The following is a 17,989-nucleotide window of genomic DNA, read 5'->3' on the forward strand; positions in this document are numbered from 1 at the left end:
TATAGATGGAGAAACCAAGATATTCCATGACAAAACCAAATTTACACAATATCTTTCTACAAATCCAGCGCTACAAAGGATAATAAATGGTAAAGCCCAACATAAGGAGGCAAGCTATACCCAAGAAGAGGCAAGAAACTAATCGTCTTGGCAACAAAACAAAGAGAAGAAAAGCACACAAACATAACACATCCAAGTATGAATATAACAGGAAGCAATAATCACTATTCCTTAATATCTCTCAACATCAATGGCCTCAACTCCCCAATAAAAAGACATAGATTAACAAACTGGATACACAACGAGGACCCTGCATTCTGCTGCCTACAGGAAACACACCTCAGAGACAAAGACAGACACTACCTCAGAGTGAAAGGCTGGAAAACAACTTTCCAGGCAAATGGTCGGAAGAAGCAAGCTGGAGTAGCCATTCTAATATCAAACAAAGTCAATTTTCAACTAAAAGTCATCAAAAAAGATAAGGAAGGACACTTTATATTTATCAAAGGAAAAATCCACCAAGATGAACTCTCAATCCTAAATATCTATGCCCCAAATACAAGGGCACCTACATACGTAAAAGAAACCTTACTAAAGCTCAAAACACATATTGCACCTCACACAATAATAGTAGGAGACTTCAACACCCCACTCTCATCAATGGACAGATCATGGAAACAGAAATTAAACAGAGACGTAGACAGACTAAGAGAAGTCATGAGCCAAATGGACTTAACGGATATTTATAGAACGTTCTACCCTAATGCAAAAAGGATATACCTTCTTCTCAGCTCCTCATGGTACTTTCTCCAAAATTGACCATATAATTGGTCAAAAAAACGGGCCTCAACAGGTACAGAAAGATAGAAATAATCCCATGCGTGCTATCGGGACCACCACGCCTAAAGCTGGTCTTCAATAACAATAAGGGAAGAATGCCCACATATACGTGGAAATTGAACAATGCTCTACTCAATGATAACCTGGTCAAGGAAGAAATAAAGAAAGAAATTAAAAACTTTTTTAGAATTTAATGAAAATGAAGGTACAACATACCCAAACTTATGGGACACGATGAAAGCTGTGCTAAGAGGAAAACTCATAGCGCTGAGTGCCTGCGAAAAAAGAAACAGGAAAGAGCATATGTCAGCAGCTTGACAGCACACCTAAAAGCTCTAGAACAAAAAGAAGCAAATACACCCAGGAGGAGTAGAAGGCAGGAAATAATCAAACTCAGAGCTGAAATCAACCAAGTAGAAACAAAAAGGACCATAGAAAGAATCAACAGAACCAAAAGTTGGTTCTTTGAGAAAATCAACAAGATATGTAAACCCTTAGCCAGACTGACGAGAGGACACACAAAGAGTGTGTCCAAATTAACAGAATCAGAAATGAAAAGGAAGACATAACTACAGATTCAGAGGAAATTCAAAAAATCATCAGATCTTACTATAAAAGCTTATACTCAACAAAACTTGAAAATCTGCAGGAAATGGACAATTTCCTAGACAGATACCAGGTACCGAAGTTAAATCAGGAACAGATAAACCAGTTAAACAACCCCATAACTCCTAAGGAAATAGAAGCAGTCATTAAAGGTCTCCCAACCAAAAAGAGCCCAGGTCCAGACGGGTTTAGTGCAGAATCTATCAGACCTTCATAGAAGACCTCATACCAATATTATTCAAACTATTCACAAAATTGAAACAGATGGAGCACTACGAACTCCTTCTATGAAGCCACAATTACTCTTATACCTAAACCACACAAAGACCCAACAAAGAAAAAGAGAACTTCAGACCAATTTCCCTTATGAACATGCCTTAAAAAATACTCAACAAAATTCTGGCAAACCGAATCCAAGAGCACATCAAAACAATCATCCACCATGATCAAGTAGGCTTCATCCCAGGCATGCAGGGATGGTTTAATATCTGGAAAACCATCAACGTGATCCATTATATAAACAAACTGAAAGAACAAAACCACATGATCATTTCATTAGATGCTGAGAAAGCATTTGACAAAATTCAACACCCCTTCATGATAAAAGTCCTGGAAAGAATAGGAATCCAAGGCCCATACCTAAACATAGTAAAAGCCATATACAGCAAACCAGTGGCTAACATTAAACTAAATGGAGAGAAACTTGAAGCAATCCCACTAAAATCAGGGACTAGACAAGGCTGCCCACTCTCTCCCTACTTATTCAATATAGTTCTTGAAGTTCTAGCCAGAGCAATCAGACAACAAAAGGAGGTCAAGGGGATACAGATCGGAAAAGAAAAGTCAAAAATATCACTATTTGCAGATGATATGATAGTATATTTAAGTGATCCCAAAAGTTCCACTAGAGAACTACTAAAGCTGATAAACAACTTCAGCCAAGTGGCTGGGTATAAAATTAACTCAAATAAATCAGTAGCCTTCCTCTACACAAAAGAGAAACAAGCCGAGAAAGAAATTAGGGAAACACACCCTTCATAATAGACCCAAATAATATAAAGTACCTAAATTGTGACTTTAACCAAGCAAGTAAAAGATCTGTACAATAAGAACTTCAAGACTCTGAAGAAAGAAATTGAAGAAGACCTCAGAAGATGGAAAGATCTCCCATGCTCATGGATTGGCAGGATTAATATAGTAAAATGGCCATTTTACCAAAAGTGATCTACAGATTCAATGCAATCCCCATCAAAATACCAATCCAATTCTTCAAAGAGTTAGACAGAACAATTTGCAAATTCATCTGGAATAACAAAAAACCCAGGATAGCTAAAACTATCCTCAACAATAAAAGGACTTCAGGGGGAATCGCTATCCCTGAACTCAAGCAGTATTACAGAGCAATAGTGATAAAAACTGCATGGTATTGGTACAGAGACAGACAGATAGACCAATGGAATAGAATTGAAGACCCAGAAATGAACCCACACACCTATGGTCACTTGATTTTTGACAAAGGAGCCCAAACCATCCAATGGAAAAAAGGTAGCATTTTCAGCAAATGGTGCTGGTTCAACTGGAGGTCAACATGTAGAAGAATGCAGATCGATCCATGCTTATCACCCTGTACAAAGCTTAAGTCCAAAGTGGATCAAGGACCTCCACATCAAACCAGACACACTCAAACTAATAGAAGAAAAAACTAGGGAAGCATCTGGAACACATGGGCACTGGAAAAAATTTCCTGAACAAAACACCAATGGCTTATGCTCTAAGATCAAGAATCGACAAATGGGATCTCATAAAACTACAAAGCTTCTGTAAGGCAAAAAGGACACTGTGGTCAGGACAAAGCGGCAACCAACAGATTGGGAAAAGATCTTTACCAATCCTACAACAGATAGAGTCCTTATATCCAAAATATACAAGGAACTCAAAAAGTTAGACCGCAGGGAGACAAATAACCCTATTAAAAAATGGGGTTCAGAGCTAAACAAAGAATTCACAGCTGAGGAATGCCGAATGGCTGAGAAACACCTAAAGAAATGTTCAACATCTTTAGTCATCAGGGAAATGCAAATCAAAACAACCCTGAGATTTCACCTCACACCAGTGAGAATGGCTAAGATCAAAAACTCAGGTGACAGCAAATGCTGGCGAGGATGCGGAGAAAGAGGAACACTCCTCCATTGTTGGTGGGGTTGCAGACTGGTACAACCATTCTGGAAATCAGTCTGGAGGTTTCTCAGAAAATTGGACATTGAACTGCCTGAGGATCCAGCTATACCTCTCTTGGGCATATACCCAAAAGATGCCCCAACATATAAAAAAGACACGTGCTCCACTATGTTCATCGCAGCCTTATTTATAATAGCCAGAAGCTGGAAAGTACCCAGATGCCCTTCAACAGAGGAATGGATACAGAAAATGTGGTACATCTACACAATGGAATATTACTCAGCTATCAAAAACAACGAGTTTATGAAATTGTAGGCAAATGGTTGGAACTGGAAAATATCATCCTGAGTGAGCTAACCCAATCACAGAAAGACATACATGGTATGCACTCACTGATAAGTGGCTATTAGCCCAAATGCTTGAATTACCCTAGATGCCTAGAACAAATGAAACTCAAGACGGATGATCAAAATGTGAAGGCTTCACTCCTTCTTTAAAAGGGGAACAAGAATACCCTTGGCAGGGAAGAGAGAGGCAAAGATTAAAACAGAGACTGAAGGAACACCCATTCAGAGCCTGCCCCACATGTGGCCCATACATATAGAGCCACCCAATTAGACAAGATGGATGAAGCAAAGAAGTGCAGACCGACAGGAGCGGATGTAGATCGATCCTGAGAGACACAGCCAGAATACAGCAAATACAGGCGAATGCCAGCAGCAAACCACTGAACTGAGAAGCGGGACCCCGTTGAAGGAATCAGAGAATGAACTGGAAGAGCTTGAAGGGCTTGAGACCCCATATGTACAACAATGCCAAGCAACCAGAGCTTCCAGGGACTAAGCCACTACCTAAAGACTATACATGGACTGACCCTGGACTCTGACCTCATAGGTAGCAATGAATATCCTAGTAAAGAGCACCAGTGGAAGGGGAAGCCCTGGGTCCTACTAGACTGAACCCCAGTGAACTAGACTGTCGGGGAGGGCGGCAATGGGGGGGAGGGTGGGGGGGAACACCCATAAGGAAGGGGGGAGGAAGGGGATGTTTGCCTGGAAACCGGGAAAGGGAATAACACTCGAAATGTATATAAGAAATACTCAAGTTAATAAAAAAAAAAAAAAAAAGAAGAAGGTGGAGGAGGGACGGGATGGGGGCTTATGGACAGGAAACTTTACTTCAGTGGTAGCTCCAGCCAGGTCTCTGCTTTGTCCCTGTGTAAATGCATGCACAGCCTGTCCCTTAACTTGAGACCTGCTGTAGGTACAGCCATGGTCTAGCAAGTGTGTGCAGCACACCCAGTATGCTGTCTGTGTTCTTCTGCAAGAGCTGTCAGCTTCTTTTCTCCCAGTTATTGGCTCCTAATGTGTCTTGGCAGCTTAAGGCTAGAAGTTGACACCCAATTTTCGGTTTCCAGGACAGCTTGATTCTTTCAGTACTGAAAGTCATGAGCAACTCTCTTTTACTATGAAGGTTAGGGAAGTGTGTATTAAGATCTTCATAGCAGGACTCTTAATCCAAACTGTAAAATAAAATATTTTTAAGTGATATTGAACACTTGTAAATTCCAAGCACTCTGGAAAAGATAAGCCCTTCTTATATGAACAGGCTTGTGTGAACAAAGAACAACAGCAACCTTTCCTCTTGACAACAACCCTAAGACTTTCTCACTGGAGGGAAGAAAGGGCTTGCAATGCACAGCCAGACTTTGGCTGAATAGGAACTAGTAAAATTGTAGTGACCAAGTATTCCTGTGACTCCTGTGAGTTACTAAGTACATGATCACTGACATTTAGTCTGGAAATCTAGAGAAATACCTGTAGTTGTAAGGTCCTTAGAGGTCACAGTCCTGCTGGATGGCAGAGGGAGAGGTATAATGTACAGATGATCCCCAACTAGGATTCTCACTTGTGAAGAATAGCAGAGATCATTACTATGCCAACTATAGGAAACAGCAGTTGAATACTTCTGCCCACTGCATTCTGAGTTCCTGTTTAGAGCATGATTTGCCTATGTGGGTCCAGTGAGAAAGACACATTTGTACACACATTATATGGAGTGAGTTTATTATTTATAGAAGTACTAGGTCCATATGTGCTCTATATGTTTTCCTAAGGCTCATGGGAGATACCCCGGGGAGGATAAAGCTGTCTCTGAGTATGGCCGATTTATACCACAAAAGAGGAAGTGTTAAAGGCTGTCTGCTCTGGGTTATCCAGCCGAGGAGTCATGGGACATACTGGGAAAAGATTTAAGGACTGTCCACTTTTATTGGGAGAGTGCATTGCATGTAGCAATGGAAGGTGAATAGGTGTTTGGCAAAGGATGAAGGGAGGGAGAAAGGTTAGGTAAATAAAGAAACTAAGTGTGATAAAACATGCTATTGACTATGTCTGTAGAAAAATACTCATGGCCTTATTTGATCTGGGACTGTCACAGAGGCCAGGAGACTTGTGCTTACTATGTCTTGTGAACGTGTGTGAGAATGTACTTTAATTGCCAAGAAAATCAGAATGACTGAGTCTGAAATGGGCACCAAAGGAAACAACTTTGCATTCACAGAGCAAAACCTTCAGGGTTCATCTCCATTTTGTTCTATTTCTGCTTAACCCTGTGATGGTTCATGGTTCAGTTAAAAATATTTGTGAATTTTCCACTGAACTCTTTCTGGTCCACCTTAACTAACTAAGCTAAAGAAGAGTGTGAGAGTCATTCCAATTCACATCTTACTTACTGGTCAGAGTTTCTTGGAACAGGTCTTTTAGATGCCAATTCTAGTAGTAGGAGAAATCTATTGTTCAAAACCATCATCGCTTGCTCAACTTGAGATCCAAGTTAAAGGAATCAGAAGGAATGATGGGGATAGAGCAGGAGCATCCTCGATGTATACAGGGTGGAAAGGCAGGATAAACAGAGTGTAAAAGAAGAAAAACATGTGGGACCTTCTAGAATGAGGTTGTGGAGAGTATCTTAGAGTCTGAAGTTACAAAAATCATAGTTGCAACATTTATGAATATAAGTTCGATTGTTGAAGTTGTATACCAAATTCTTGCAGAATCTCTGACACACCATGTATGAGGTCTGGAGAGAGCCATCTACAATAAGAAAGAAGCAGTCGTAAGGCAGTGATCTCAGTATCCAAGGCAGAACACTCATTGCCTTAACCAGGCAGGTTTATGGATGGCCTCCCAGCTTCTCCTTCCCAAGAGCACCCATGAAGAAATTGCTGGAAAGTTATAGGGTTCACTTGTTAGCTTCTGGGTGGCCTCTGACAGCTCAAATCTATACGTGTGCTTTATTCCTTCTCCTGCTAGAAAGTGAGAAAAACAGTGCTTTGGTATCATCAAAGTAAAAATCTGTTTGGCTGTTCTCATCCTGCCATGTCTCTTCTGCCTATCTCATAGGACTGTGCCCTCCATGCTCAGTGCAGTATGGCCTGGGTCAGAGATGCAATTCTGCCATAACCCTTTTTAAGAAGTTGCCCATGCTTCACATGACTGCACCCAGCCCTGACACTTACTGGAGTAGATCCTCAAGCTCATGCATGTTTCGTGCTTCTGAGCAAGGCAAACACCAAAGCCTCTTCTGCAATGGTCTGACTGCGTGCGGAGGTGGCATGTTGTACACTTCAGTGTTGTTGCTTCTGTGTGAGAGAGCACACAGCTTCGCTTGAGGACATGGATTTGGAATTTGTAGACAGATAGCAAAGCTGGGTGAAGGGATCTTCCAAGGGTGGGTAGGCAGATAAAGAGCTAGCTGACAATTGAACCTTTCATCTACTCCTTTGCCTTTAGTGATGGAAAATGAAAGGCCATTGAGCAAGTAAGAATTCTGGACTCAATTTTAGTCTTCACACTCCAGATAACTTTCTTTCACTGATTTGGGCTCACCAATTTTGCTGAGTTGTCTGACCAGCGAGCTCCAAGGATCTGCCTGTCTCTGCCTTCCTAGCACTGGGAGTTATAAGCACATACCTCAACATCTAGGTTTGTTTAGATGAGTTCTGGGGATCAAACTTGGGTCCTCACACTTGGGCAGCAAGTACTTTATCAACTGAGCTATCTCTCTAGCCCGTACTTTGTGTAAAGAATTGACCTCTACATAGTTTATTTATCCAACTTAAAAACTGGTCAATGAGTAATACCTTCAGGAGGTTATGGAAGAGTGAACAATTGAAATATAGGTTCAAAACAAAAGAAAACAAACAATCTCTTTCCAGAGACAGGTCACTTAGCTTAGCTAAATTTGCTTGCTCTCAAGACTTACTGACCTGAGCCAAGACCCCCATGGGGGAAGGAGAGAAATTATTTCTAAAAGTGGTCCTCTGGTTACATGTGTGATATGACATGTACAATGTACACACACACACACACACACACACACACACAAACACACACACACACACACACACACGAAAAAAATCTCTCTGTGGTGCTAAGATTAAGATGTATCATTTATTGACCATCTGATTGGTGTTATGTTGTTTTGAATTGTATTTGATTTAATACAGTATAATCTGATCTTATAAATCTTGAAGAAGGTTTTGTCTCTATTTGACAAATTAAGAGTATTTAGAAAAGTGATGGGACTAGTTTCCAGGGAGTACATAATTTCTTCCCTAAACAACTTGTAACAAGGTCCTTGAAATGGCTATCAGAATCCAAAGTCTAGGACTAAAACACATTACAAAATTACCCAATAACCAGCTCTTTCAGCAACTTAGATTTGTGAACAGAATAAGTATCTTAAGGTAAATCTTTCTAGGCATTTATATTATGAGGTTTGGCAGTGGCAGAAAGGGTAACAAAATAAAGGCCTATGCACTTAGAGGGATGTGGTGGAGTGCTAGAAAAGACAAAGAAGTTGAAACAAGGCACAGAGAACATCTTGAAGGCCATCTCCCCTCATCCCCTCCCAAATGTGGTCAAAGCTCAGTACACATGGACATGGCTCTGCATGGGAAGATTCCCCTCCAGTTCTCTTGTTCCTGACACTGAAGCTCACTCCTCAGGGAGGAGCCTCTGGAACTCACCCACAATGAGGCAGAAGAGGGAGACGAGCAGCAAGAAGTGCCTGTTCATTTGGACCCAGATGTATTGTGTGGAGCAAAGCTAGGAAGGGCTGCAAGCACAGGTCTGACAGCTAATCCTTCCACAGGAAAGCTAACAAAGACCCAGTCTGCTGGGCTCCAGGGACAAGCTTTCTCCTCCAGCAAAAGTTGATGATTATTCATGCCTAAGGGGAGTCAGTCTCACAAGGCTTAGCTTGAGAGGTTGAGTTCATTGGCTGTGGTCTCCATAGTCTTGAGATCTGGAGCCTAAAGTTGACTAGACTGTTTTAGGGTGAAAAGACCTAAAACGCAGAGTTTTTTTTTTTTTTTTTTTTTTTTTGGCTCAAAATGGACCTGTCTTTTGAGTTTTGGCCAGCCTTGAATTTGCTCAAGTTTAGGGGTGTGGAAAGGGTTTAAGCCAAAGGCTCTCTGATTTTGTCAGGGAAAGAAACCAGGGATGGGAAAAAGCAGAGAGTGCCCAGATCTTAGTTGTGTGATGTCTTGTAAAGGAATGCTGAAGGAAGGCTTCGAAGCAATATTGAGTAAATGACTGAAACTCAGAAGCACCTGGGCAGCTGAATGGAAACTGGACTGCCCAACTCACCCTCATCCCATTCCTCCGTCTAGGCAAACCTTGTCAATCCCAAGACAGTGAGGCTCATGGTATCCTCCTCCAGAGCACCCCTCCTACTGTTCAGGAACTCTGCTTTTTTCCTTTCGAGATAAAAAAATACCTCTTTGTAAAAGTCATCCTGTCTGGCCTGAAAATTCCATTCTTTCAAATTTGTAAGCTAATTACATGGAAGTAACAGGCAAGTCCCCAGGATTCTAGCTTACTGGGCTAAGCCAACTCAAGAGTCAAGAAAGGGTCCATTGCTCTAAAAGGTACCCTAGTGTTCCCATGTTAACAAAAGACGATAATGATAATGAGTAACTGTTCATGTTTCCACCCTGTTAGCTTTTTACAATATAGTCTTTATCACATTAATTATAGTTGTTCCCCAGTATCAAGAGGAGATTTGCTTCAGAAACCTCCACAGATACCCAAATCTATGGTGTTCAATGTGTAAAATTATGTAGTGTTTACATACAGCTTATGCATATTTCCTGTATAGTTTAAATCATATTTAGGTTAGTTATAGAACCTCATGATATATCACTTGTATTATAATATAAGATAAAGTCTATGTGAATAGGTATTTTTACTGAACTTGGGCTCGCAGTCTGTACCTCAAAGAGCTAGCTTTGACCACTCCTCCTCTAGAAGTCAAACAGCCAAATTAATTGTAAAAAGTAGAAAGATTGAGATCAACTCAATTAAGTTACATTGGGGAGAGGGACAAGGAGATCCAGTGATTGTCTCCAGTCCATTTTTGGGATCTTAAAGTGAGATTAAATTTTAAATAGAGGGTCAGGGATATGTCCGTCTAGACAGTCCCGGTTAAGACTGGCCCCATCTAATAGTGATCCCTTATTCTGTAGGCTTCAGCTTCCGTTCAGCAAAGTGGTCAGACAAGTTCTGATGAACTGTGTGGAGTCTTTTTCCTGGGAAACAAATTATCCCTTCAACATGGCATCAGGCTTCAGCCTTCTTCACCCAGCATGAGATCTCAAGGGGAGGTGGATTCCAGTTTCTTGGGATTTGTTGTTTCAATAGTTGAATATGTCAGATTGAGGGATAAACTATTTAGTGTAGCTTCATTTCTGTAGGTTGCCTTTATCTTGCTGCATGGCTTAGCTAATCATGACAAGGAAAGCTAATTTTTTTTCTTGAAACTTTCTATGTGTGATTGGGTGTCGAAACTGTGGGTACCACATGATGGGTGCACTATTATTATGGTATGGCCATTCTTGTCCTGTCTCCAGAGGAGGAAATAAGGCTTGGTGAAATCCAGCATCATTTTCATGTCACATACTTGGTGACTAATGGTACTAGTACTTATAATAAGTCTCTAATTCACTTTTCACAACCACTGTTCAATACTCATTGAGACATGCTCATGCATGCAACATACATGCACTGTTCCATGTGAGACAACAATGAACAAGGTAGCCAAACTTACCTGGCCTATCCTTATGGGTAAGAGGTAGGTCAGAGAAAGAGAAAGGACACAGAGTCTGTGACCAAAATGGACCTTCAACCTAGAACTTCTGATTCTTGTCCTGGGTTTCCCCTGTCAGAAGTCCGTCTTTTTAGAATAGAGACCATTCAGTTTATGTCACCCCACTAGATCTATTAGAGTCAGAGCCTGGTCCATGATACCTCTGACAAGATAGATTCAACATTTCTATTAAAGAGACAAAGTGATGGTATAGGCAGAGATTTATACGGCCACATTAGGAAGATGATCCACTATCATCCCCAGGCTCATCTTCAGGGTTCTAAAGTGAGGTTTGGATTAAATGAGGTTTAATCAGAGGTAAGAAAGGTGTATTGTTGAGTAGTCTTGGTCAAAGGATCACTCTGCCCATCATTGATCTGACTCCATTCTGTCCTGTTGTGTTGAGGTCTGTTTCTATGAATGATAACTCAGCTATGGGTCCCATATGACCAATCTCACCACTCTGTCTCCTAAATCAGTCAGCTGACAGTGTTTTGGATGGAAGTACCAGATGCATTTTATACTGAAGCAATTTTTTGCAAATATTCCTTATGTATAGGAGAAGTTTATTCATTTAAAGATATAAGTCTTCTGGGCATGGTGATATACATGTCATAGTCCCAGGACTGCAGAGGCAGAGACAGGAGAGCCATGAGTTCTAGGCTAGCCTGGACTTCACATCAAAATCCTACCATTCCTAGAAAATTCAGATCTAGGAATGTAGCTCAAGGAAACCATGCTTTCTTAGATGTACAAAGGACCCAAAATGATCCTCACCACCCAAATAAAGGAAGGGAAAAAAGAAAGAAGGAAGGGAGAGAGGGAGGGAGGGAGGAAGGAAAAACAAGATTATCAGATTGTGAGGCATGCAGTTTTAGGAGAAATACCAGAAAGTTCGAAAAGTTTCTTTTAAAATATTTTATTACATTTTTGTACAGATTTTTTCGTGTGTGTGTATGTGTGTGTGTGTGTGTGTGTGTGTGTGTGTGTGTATGCGTGTGCATGTGCAACACAGCACAAGTATTCCAGTCAGATGAGAACTTGCAGAAGTCAGTTCTTTTCATCCATAAGGCTTGGTGGGTGAGCCTTTACTTTATCAGTGGGCATTTTGGTGACCCTTGAGCATTTTCTATGACTCAGCAGAGCATGGATCTTTCTTTGTCGATGAAGAGATCTTAGGAGAGTTGAAAGTGCAAACCAGTGTTTTATAAAACTCTGCTAGGATACGATTGGTTCATTGAGGACATTTTGTAGGGCAATCAAGATCCTGATTACAGAATCTTGTAACTCACCCTAGGAAATTAAATTCCCCCAGACTTCTCACCACAATGCATCCTCAAAAATTGAAATAAATTTCCTTTAAAGGAAAAATGGGTCTAATATTTTATTGTAACATTGTCTGGCCTTATTCTAAGCTTGACAATGTGAATCTTACTGAAGGATGGAAGGTTATTCCCAATTTCAGGAAAGAAGTTGACTGAATCCATGCAACGAATTTCATCCCTTGAGCCTTTGACAGCCTCTAGGCCTTTCTTATCTCTCAAATATATAGATATTTGAACATTCTATGTCTTTTCTACTAAAAGTATGTTTTTGTTTAGTACTGGTATCATATGTGTTTATGGTAATAGTTTTCATGCAATCATTGTGTTTTTGACGTTGTTAGAACTCAGCCTTGCTCTAGAATTCTTGAAAATAATAGTAATAAAATTTGTAGCCAATCCTTAGTTTTACATTTTTAACATTTTTATTGTGTGATAAAATTACCACTTTGGGCAGGCCTGAATTCAGGTATGTGAGAGCACATTTATGTGTGGTATGCACATGTGTGTGTATGTGTGTGACAGTAATTATTTTCGAATGATTTTAAATTTCACTTGTGACATTAAGTTACTTGTCTTCTCCTCTTCCAAGACACTGCTTTTTCAAGATTATTCTCTTAGCTAGTTTGAAACTAAAGAAAAGAATGCAATTTAAGAAAAAAGCTATTGCTACCTTCCCAGCCTGTTTAAATTTCTATGATTACCCTAGGCGATGTCTAAGATCCTAAATTTCTACTTTGTATTATGAGTCCTGTCTTTGGAAGTGCAGATGTCAGAGTAAGGATTAGTTAATGATATGAAGAAAATCAGATCAACAGTCTAAATTAAAGACTGGCAATTAAGGACTGTAAGCTCAATGCCTTATCCAGTCACAGACAAGCTTTTTTAGGTAGCAGATAGGAACAAATGCAGATACCCACGGCCAGGCATTATGTGGAGAGTCTAAACGGGATGTGTACATTAAATCCCTTCCCTCAGTGCTCAGAGGACCCCATGGAAGAGGAGGCAGAAAGAAGGTAAGAGTCTGAGGAATGGAAGACAAGGCCCTGTGAATCAATCAACAAGTGAATATGAACTCACAAAGACTGAAGGAGCAAGCACAGGGCCTACCCTGGTCTCCATAAGGCTCTTTGCATATCTAATACAGCTTTTTTTTTTAATTCTTTTTTTCGGAGCTGGGGACCGAACCCAGGGCCTTGCGCTTCCTAGGCAAGCGCTCTACCACTGAGCTAAATCCCCAATCCCCTAATACAGCTTTAACTTAGGATTTTTATGAGACTCCTGATGTGTGAACAAGTGACTCTGATTCTTGTTCCTGTTTGTAGGACTCCTGTTGGTTTGCCTTGTCCCTCTTAGATGGGATTAGTTTTGCTTTTATCTTATTATATTTTTGCTTTGTCATATTTGGTGGTTAGCGCTTGGAAACCTGTTCTTTTCTAATGAAAGACAGAAAGGAAGTGGATCTGATATGGGGAGAAACTGGAAGGAGTAGAGGTAGGGGAGACTATAATCAGGATATATGGTATGTGAAAAGACTCTGTTTTTGATAAAAGAAAAAAATGAAAAAAATCTCCCTATGTATTATTTACATGTATTTATGTTTTTATATTGTTGCATATAAGTTGACTTTTAAATGAATGGCCATCTAGAACAAATGAAACTCAAGACGGATGATCAAAAGTGAATGCATATGCTCCTGAGAGACACAGCGCCAGAATACAGCAAATGCCAGCAGGAACCCTGAACTGAGAACAGGATGAAGGAATCAGAGAAAGAACTGAAGAGCTTGAAGGAGCTCGAGAACCCATATGTACAGCAATGCCAACCAAACAGAGCTTCCAGGGGACTAAGCCACTACCCAAAGACTATACATGGACTGACCCTGGACTCTGACCTCCAGGTAACAATGAATATCTAGTAAGAGCACCATGGAAGGGAAGCCCTGGGTCTGCTAAGACTGAACCCCAGTGAACTAGGACTGTTGGGGGGAAGCAAGGGGGAGGGGTTGGGGGGAACACCTATATGGAAGGGGAGGGGAGGGGATGTTTGCCCGGAACCGGAAAAGGAATAACACTCAAATGTATATAAGAAATACTCAAGTTAATAAAAAATAAATTAAAAAAAAAAACCTAACGTTCTAGACCCAGATGGTGCTGATCCAAATCCAAATGGGGCTGATGCACCTATTGGAGACAACGTTGTTAGAACCCCTTGGACAGCTGCTGTATGTGATTTCTCAGATACACTGTCCTGAGATAACTCTCACTAGCTACACAGTGAACCTAATCTCTCAGCACTAAAAGGGGACTAAGAGCTCATTGGATCACAAGTTACAAATACTCAGTAAAGTTGACACTCTGTTTAGATTCTGACTAGAAAATAATCATTACATCATGGAAAAGAATCTGTGGTTTTGTTCACAGTGGAATTTAATTATGTTTCCTTTTTAATTTAATTTGATTGAACACATTTATGTGAAATACTGTGATCATTTAATACATGTATGTAATGTGTAATGGTCAGATTAGCATTTCTTTCTCAAATATTTACCATGTTTGAGATGCATTCTTGTATGCATATGTGTACGTTTGTGTTTAGGGTGTGCACATATGTATGCATACATGTGTGTGTTTGAGTGTGCACACATATTTGGAAGAACAACCTTGGGTGTCATCCTCGGGAACACATACTGTTCCTTTCCTTTGAGACAGAGATTCTCATTGTTTGGAAACTCACCAATTAGGTTACCCTGGCTGGACAAAATGTCCCAGAGATCCTACTCTCTCTACTGCCCCAGCATTAGAATTGTAGTGTAGGCCATTACATCCCACATTTTCCATGGGTTCTGGAGGTCAAGTTCAGAAAAATGTCTGTGCTGTCTCTCTGAAAAAAGGAGAATTGAGACAGGTGCACTCTAGCTCAAGATGGACTTGAATTTACTGTATTATCTCAAACTCATGGTATTCCTCTGGCCTTGGGTTTCAGGAGCTAGATAGATTTGTATGTTACCATGTCCAGGTATGTTGGGAATGAACTTTTCTAGTTCCTTACTAAATATGTAATAAATGGTTAGTGGCCTTAAATATAAAAAAGAAGCAAATAAAGTGTAAAATGAAAAAAAAAATGAATGGCCATATAAGTGAAATTGTTAAATTAGCCCAAATTATTTCTGGTAAATAGTGTATAATTAAAGTTTCTGGGCAAAATCGCTGGCTCTGACAGCTAATAGGCTAAGCATCAATGGAAATCTAAAAATGCCAAAGCTGTTATTGAAAGCACACATAGATGTGGTGTGTACATGTCTGTATATGTGTGTGGGTATAATTTTTAGAATGATTTTAAATTTTACTCATGTAATGTCAAAGAGCAGAGAGAAGGCAGATGTAACCATGTTGGTTGAAGTAACCAGAGAGAAGTTTGATGGCACCAGGTCTATATTTGTGGTACTGACATGAATTTTATCTTTAAATAGAAAGCACATTTAAATTGTCTAACTAGGCAGGCTTGATCATTGCACAGTTCATCTAGGATGATCTAAGAACTTATTGCTTTAGGGCATTGACTATTTCTCCAAAGATGATTGCTCCTGTTTCAAGATGTACCCCTAACTTCACGAATGATTGCTGTAATCCAGGGAGGGATGCAGCTAGGCGTTGTAGTTCCTGGACTTACCAACTGAGACAATGATTGAGTCTCTCTTTAGCATGCTTATGCACAGGGTTAAACAGATAACCCTAAGAAAATGAAGACTCCTTCTGCCCTTCCTCATTGCTCCCACAACAGTCTGTTTGTCTCCTGGCCATTTCATGTTCCTGGCAGAACACTAAAGAGCACCACCTCTTTTAACAGAAAACCTGGGGCAGAGGTCAGAAAAGAGTACAGAGAGGTGTCAGGAAGATTCCCTGGGCAAAGCTCTTGCCCACTGCTGCCGCATGCCAGCCTTCCTTGACTCTTGGGCAATTCTCTCCAATGTTTTTCTCTTAATAAAATAACTCCATTCCAAAAAACTTGGAAAGTTGTTTCTGAAATACTGTCAATAGTCTTCATAAACCACTTTATTTTCTCTTCAACTAACACAGCGGACAGGTTGCAGGCCCACATTCACACCCTTGGGTCTGTTTACCCATGCCCCCAACTTCAGGGGCACTACTGTGCTGCCCAGGTGGTATGCAGGGCCCATTCTCCAAAGTGAGCAGTGTGTCCCAGGTGTCCCAAGCTTCAGCAGGTGAGGGACAGGGACAACCCAGCTCTTCCATTCCCATTATCCTGTGGTCATCTCTCAGGGCCAACTTTTCTGCTCTCATTAGCCTGGGGCAAAAGGGAGACGGGGAATCTCTCCCTTGCCAATACCATCCCACAGCAGACACACACACACACACACACACACATGCACACACACACGCACACATACACAAATATACACACACATATGGGGGAAGGAGAGAGGAGAGTATGTCTCCCTTGTCTATGCCACCATCCAGGAGATGAGTAGCAGGGACAGCTCTCCCATGCTCATACCCTCAGGGACGGCTCAGCCCAACTCCCAAATGTGTGGGGCCCTCTCTCCTGAGTACTGCTGCTGGCTTGGGGTTGGTCAGTTCTCTTACTCTCACACCTCCAGGGCCAGCTCTCCTACAATGCCCAGGTGAAGGGTGGGGCCTGTTCTGAACAGCCCTCAAAAACTAACATGTTCCCAAGGGGCAGTGAGACCAGCGACATCTGTCTGGCCTTTGGTGGTAACAGACCCCTGTGGTTGTAGGGTCACAGACCCAAAAGTGGTCCATATGTTAGCATTTATCAGGACTCCACCATGGTCCCAGGTGGCATCACTGGCTACTCACATCAGTCTGTTCCTCACTACCCTCAAATTTCCAGTTCTTCCTCCCTTCATTGTGTCCACATCTTTCTGTTCCTTTCTCTTCATTTCTTGTGCCTCAGGTTCCTGAGTGTCTGGGGTCATCTCAGGAGTGGTCTCAGGTGTGCTGTGCCCTGCTTGTGCATTATGGCACAGGGTAGGGGTCATCTCAGCCATGGTCTGCCCCTTCAGGCCTACATGGCATTGGAATGATGGTCATCTCAGGCTATCTCCCTTTCTGGACCCCATGGAAGGGAGAAATGATATAATTATATAATCTTACAAATAAAAGAAAAAAAATCTGGTAAACCTTATTGTTCTGCGACAAATGAGCTATTAATACAAAAGTAGATGTGGCATGGCTACCATTCATTCAACTCACAAATATTTATTGGATATGTTTTATATTCAAAACTCTAAGCTATAGGGTGTGACAGACCCTATAGAAAAATGACAGACACTAAAGAAAATGTTTGCTTTGTCCTTGTGAAACAGGCAAGGAAGGAACAGATATACAAGGTCAGGTAGTGAGATAGGATGGAAGCCAGAGGTGTCATTTTCCAGAGTGCTGTTGTATTTGGCCAGGCAGCCTCTGAATTGGTACCTAAGCCAGTAAGATGAAATTGGCAGGGGAAGACATTGGAGAGGCAGCTAGTACTTATTTTCCCTAAGGAATGCTCTGTCAGCTCAAGGGTTTTGAATTTTTTCCTACATTATGCTGAGAAGTCATTGGAGGTTTTGGATTCACAATGTGGCACCTGTGACTTATAAACAGTTCTCTGGTTTCTACCTGGAGAACTCACCATGAAGAGGCAAGGATAGAAATAAGGAAGCAAAAAAAAAAATTAAAGCTGTTCGTTGGTCAATCTAATGATGGCTTAGATCATGGTGAAGGCATATAGAGAAAAATGTGTGAAGGTGCAGGGAAATCAATGGGGACGAGCTTTGCTGTCATTCTCCTTTGAGGACAGGACAAAGGGATCTCTAAAGAACAACTCCTAGTTCGCCAAGACCTGCATCCTGGAAATAGGAACCA

The 17,989-nt window shown here is 41.1% G+C and overlaps 1 protein-coding gene across 1 annotated transcript; it reads right to left on the minus strand.

Moving 5' to 3' along the window:
- Positions 1 to 6,594: 6,594 nt before the first annotated feature.
- Pate3 (prostate and testis expressed 3) lies at positions 6,595 to 8,705 on the minus strand. Its single transcript, XM_032911060.1, has 3 exons — positions 8,657 to 8,705; positions 7,145 to 7,267; positions 6,595 to 6,719 (listed from the first exon to the last, which is right to left on the minus strand). The coding sequence occupies exons 1-3, from the start codon at positions 8,703 to 8,705 to the stop codon at positions 6,595 to 6,597; spliced, it is 297 nt and encodes a 98-aa protein (XP_032766951.1).
- Positions 8,706 to 17,989: the final 9,284 nt, after the last annotated feature.

Source organism: Rattus rattus, chromosome 8, assembly GCF_011064425.1.
Source record: "Rattus rattus isolate New Zealand chromosome 8, Rrattus_CSIRO_v1, whole genome shotgun sequence".
In the NCBI taxonomy this organism is placed as follows: Eukaryota; Metazoa; Chordata; class Mammalia; order Rodentia; family Muridae; genus Rattus; species Rattus rattus.

What these genes read in the sequence shown, in the direction of transcription:
- Pate3 (XM_032911060.1), bottom strand. Translation starts at nt 8,705, where the DNA reads ATGAACAGGCACTTCTTGCTGCTCGTCTCCCTCTTCTGCCTCATTGTG. An exon ending in CCTCTTCTGCCTCATTGTGG is followed by an intron (nt 7,268 to 8,656) that starts GTGAGTTCCAGA and finishes TCTCTCACACAG; the next exon opens with AAGCAACAACACTGAAGTGT. An exon ending in GAGCTTGAGGATCTACTCCA is followed by an intron (nt 6,720 to 7,144) that starts GTAAGTGTCAGG and finishes TTCTTATTGTAG; the next exon opens with ATGGCTCTCTCCAGACCTCA.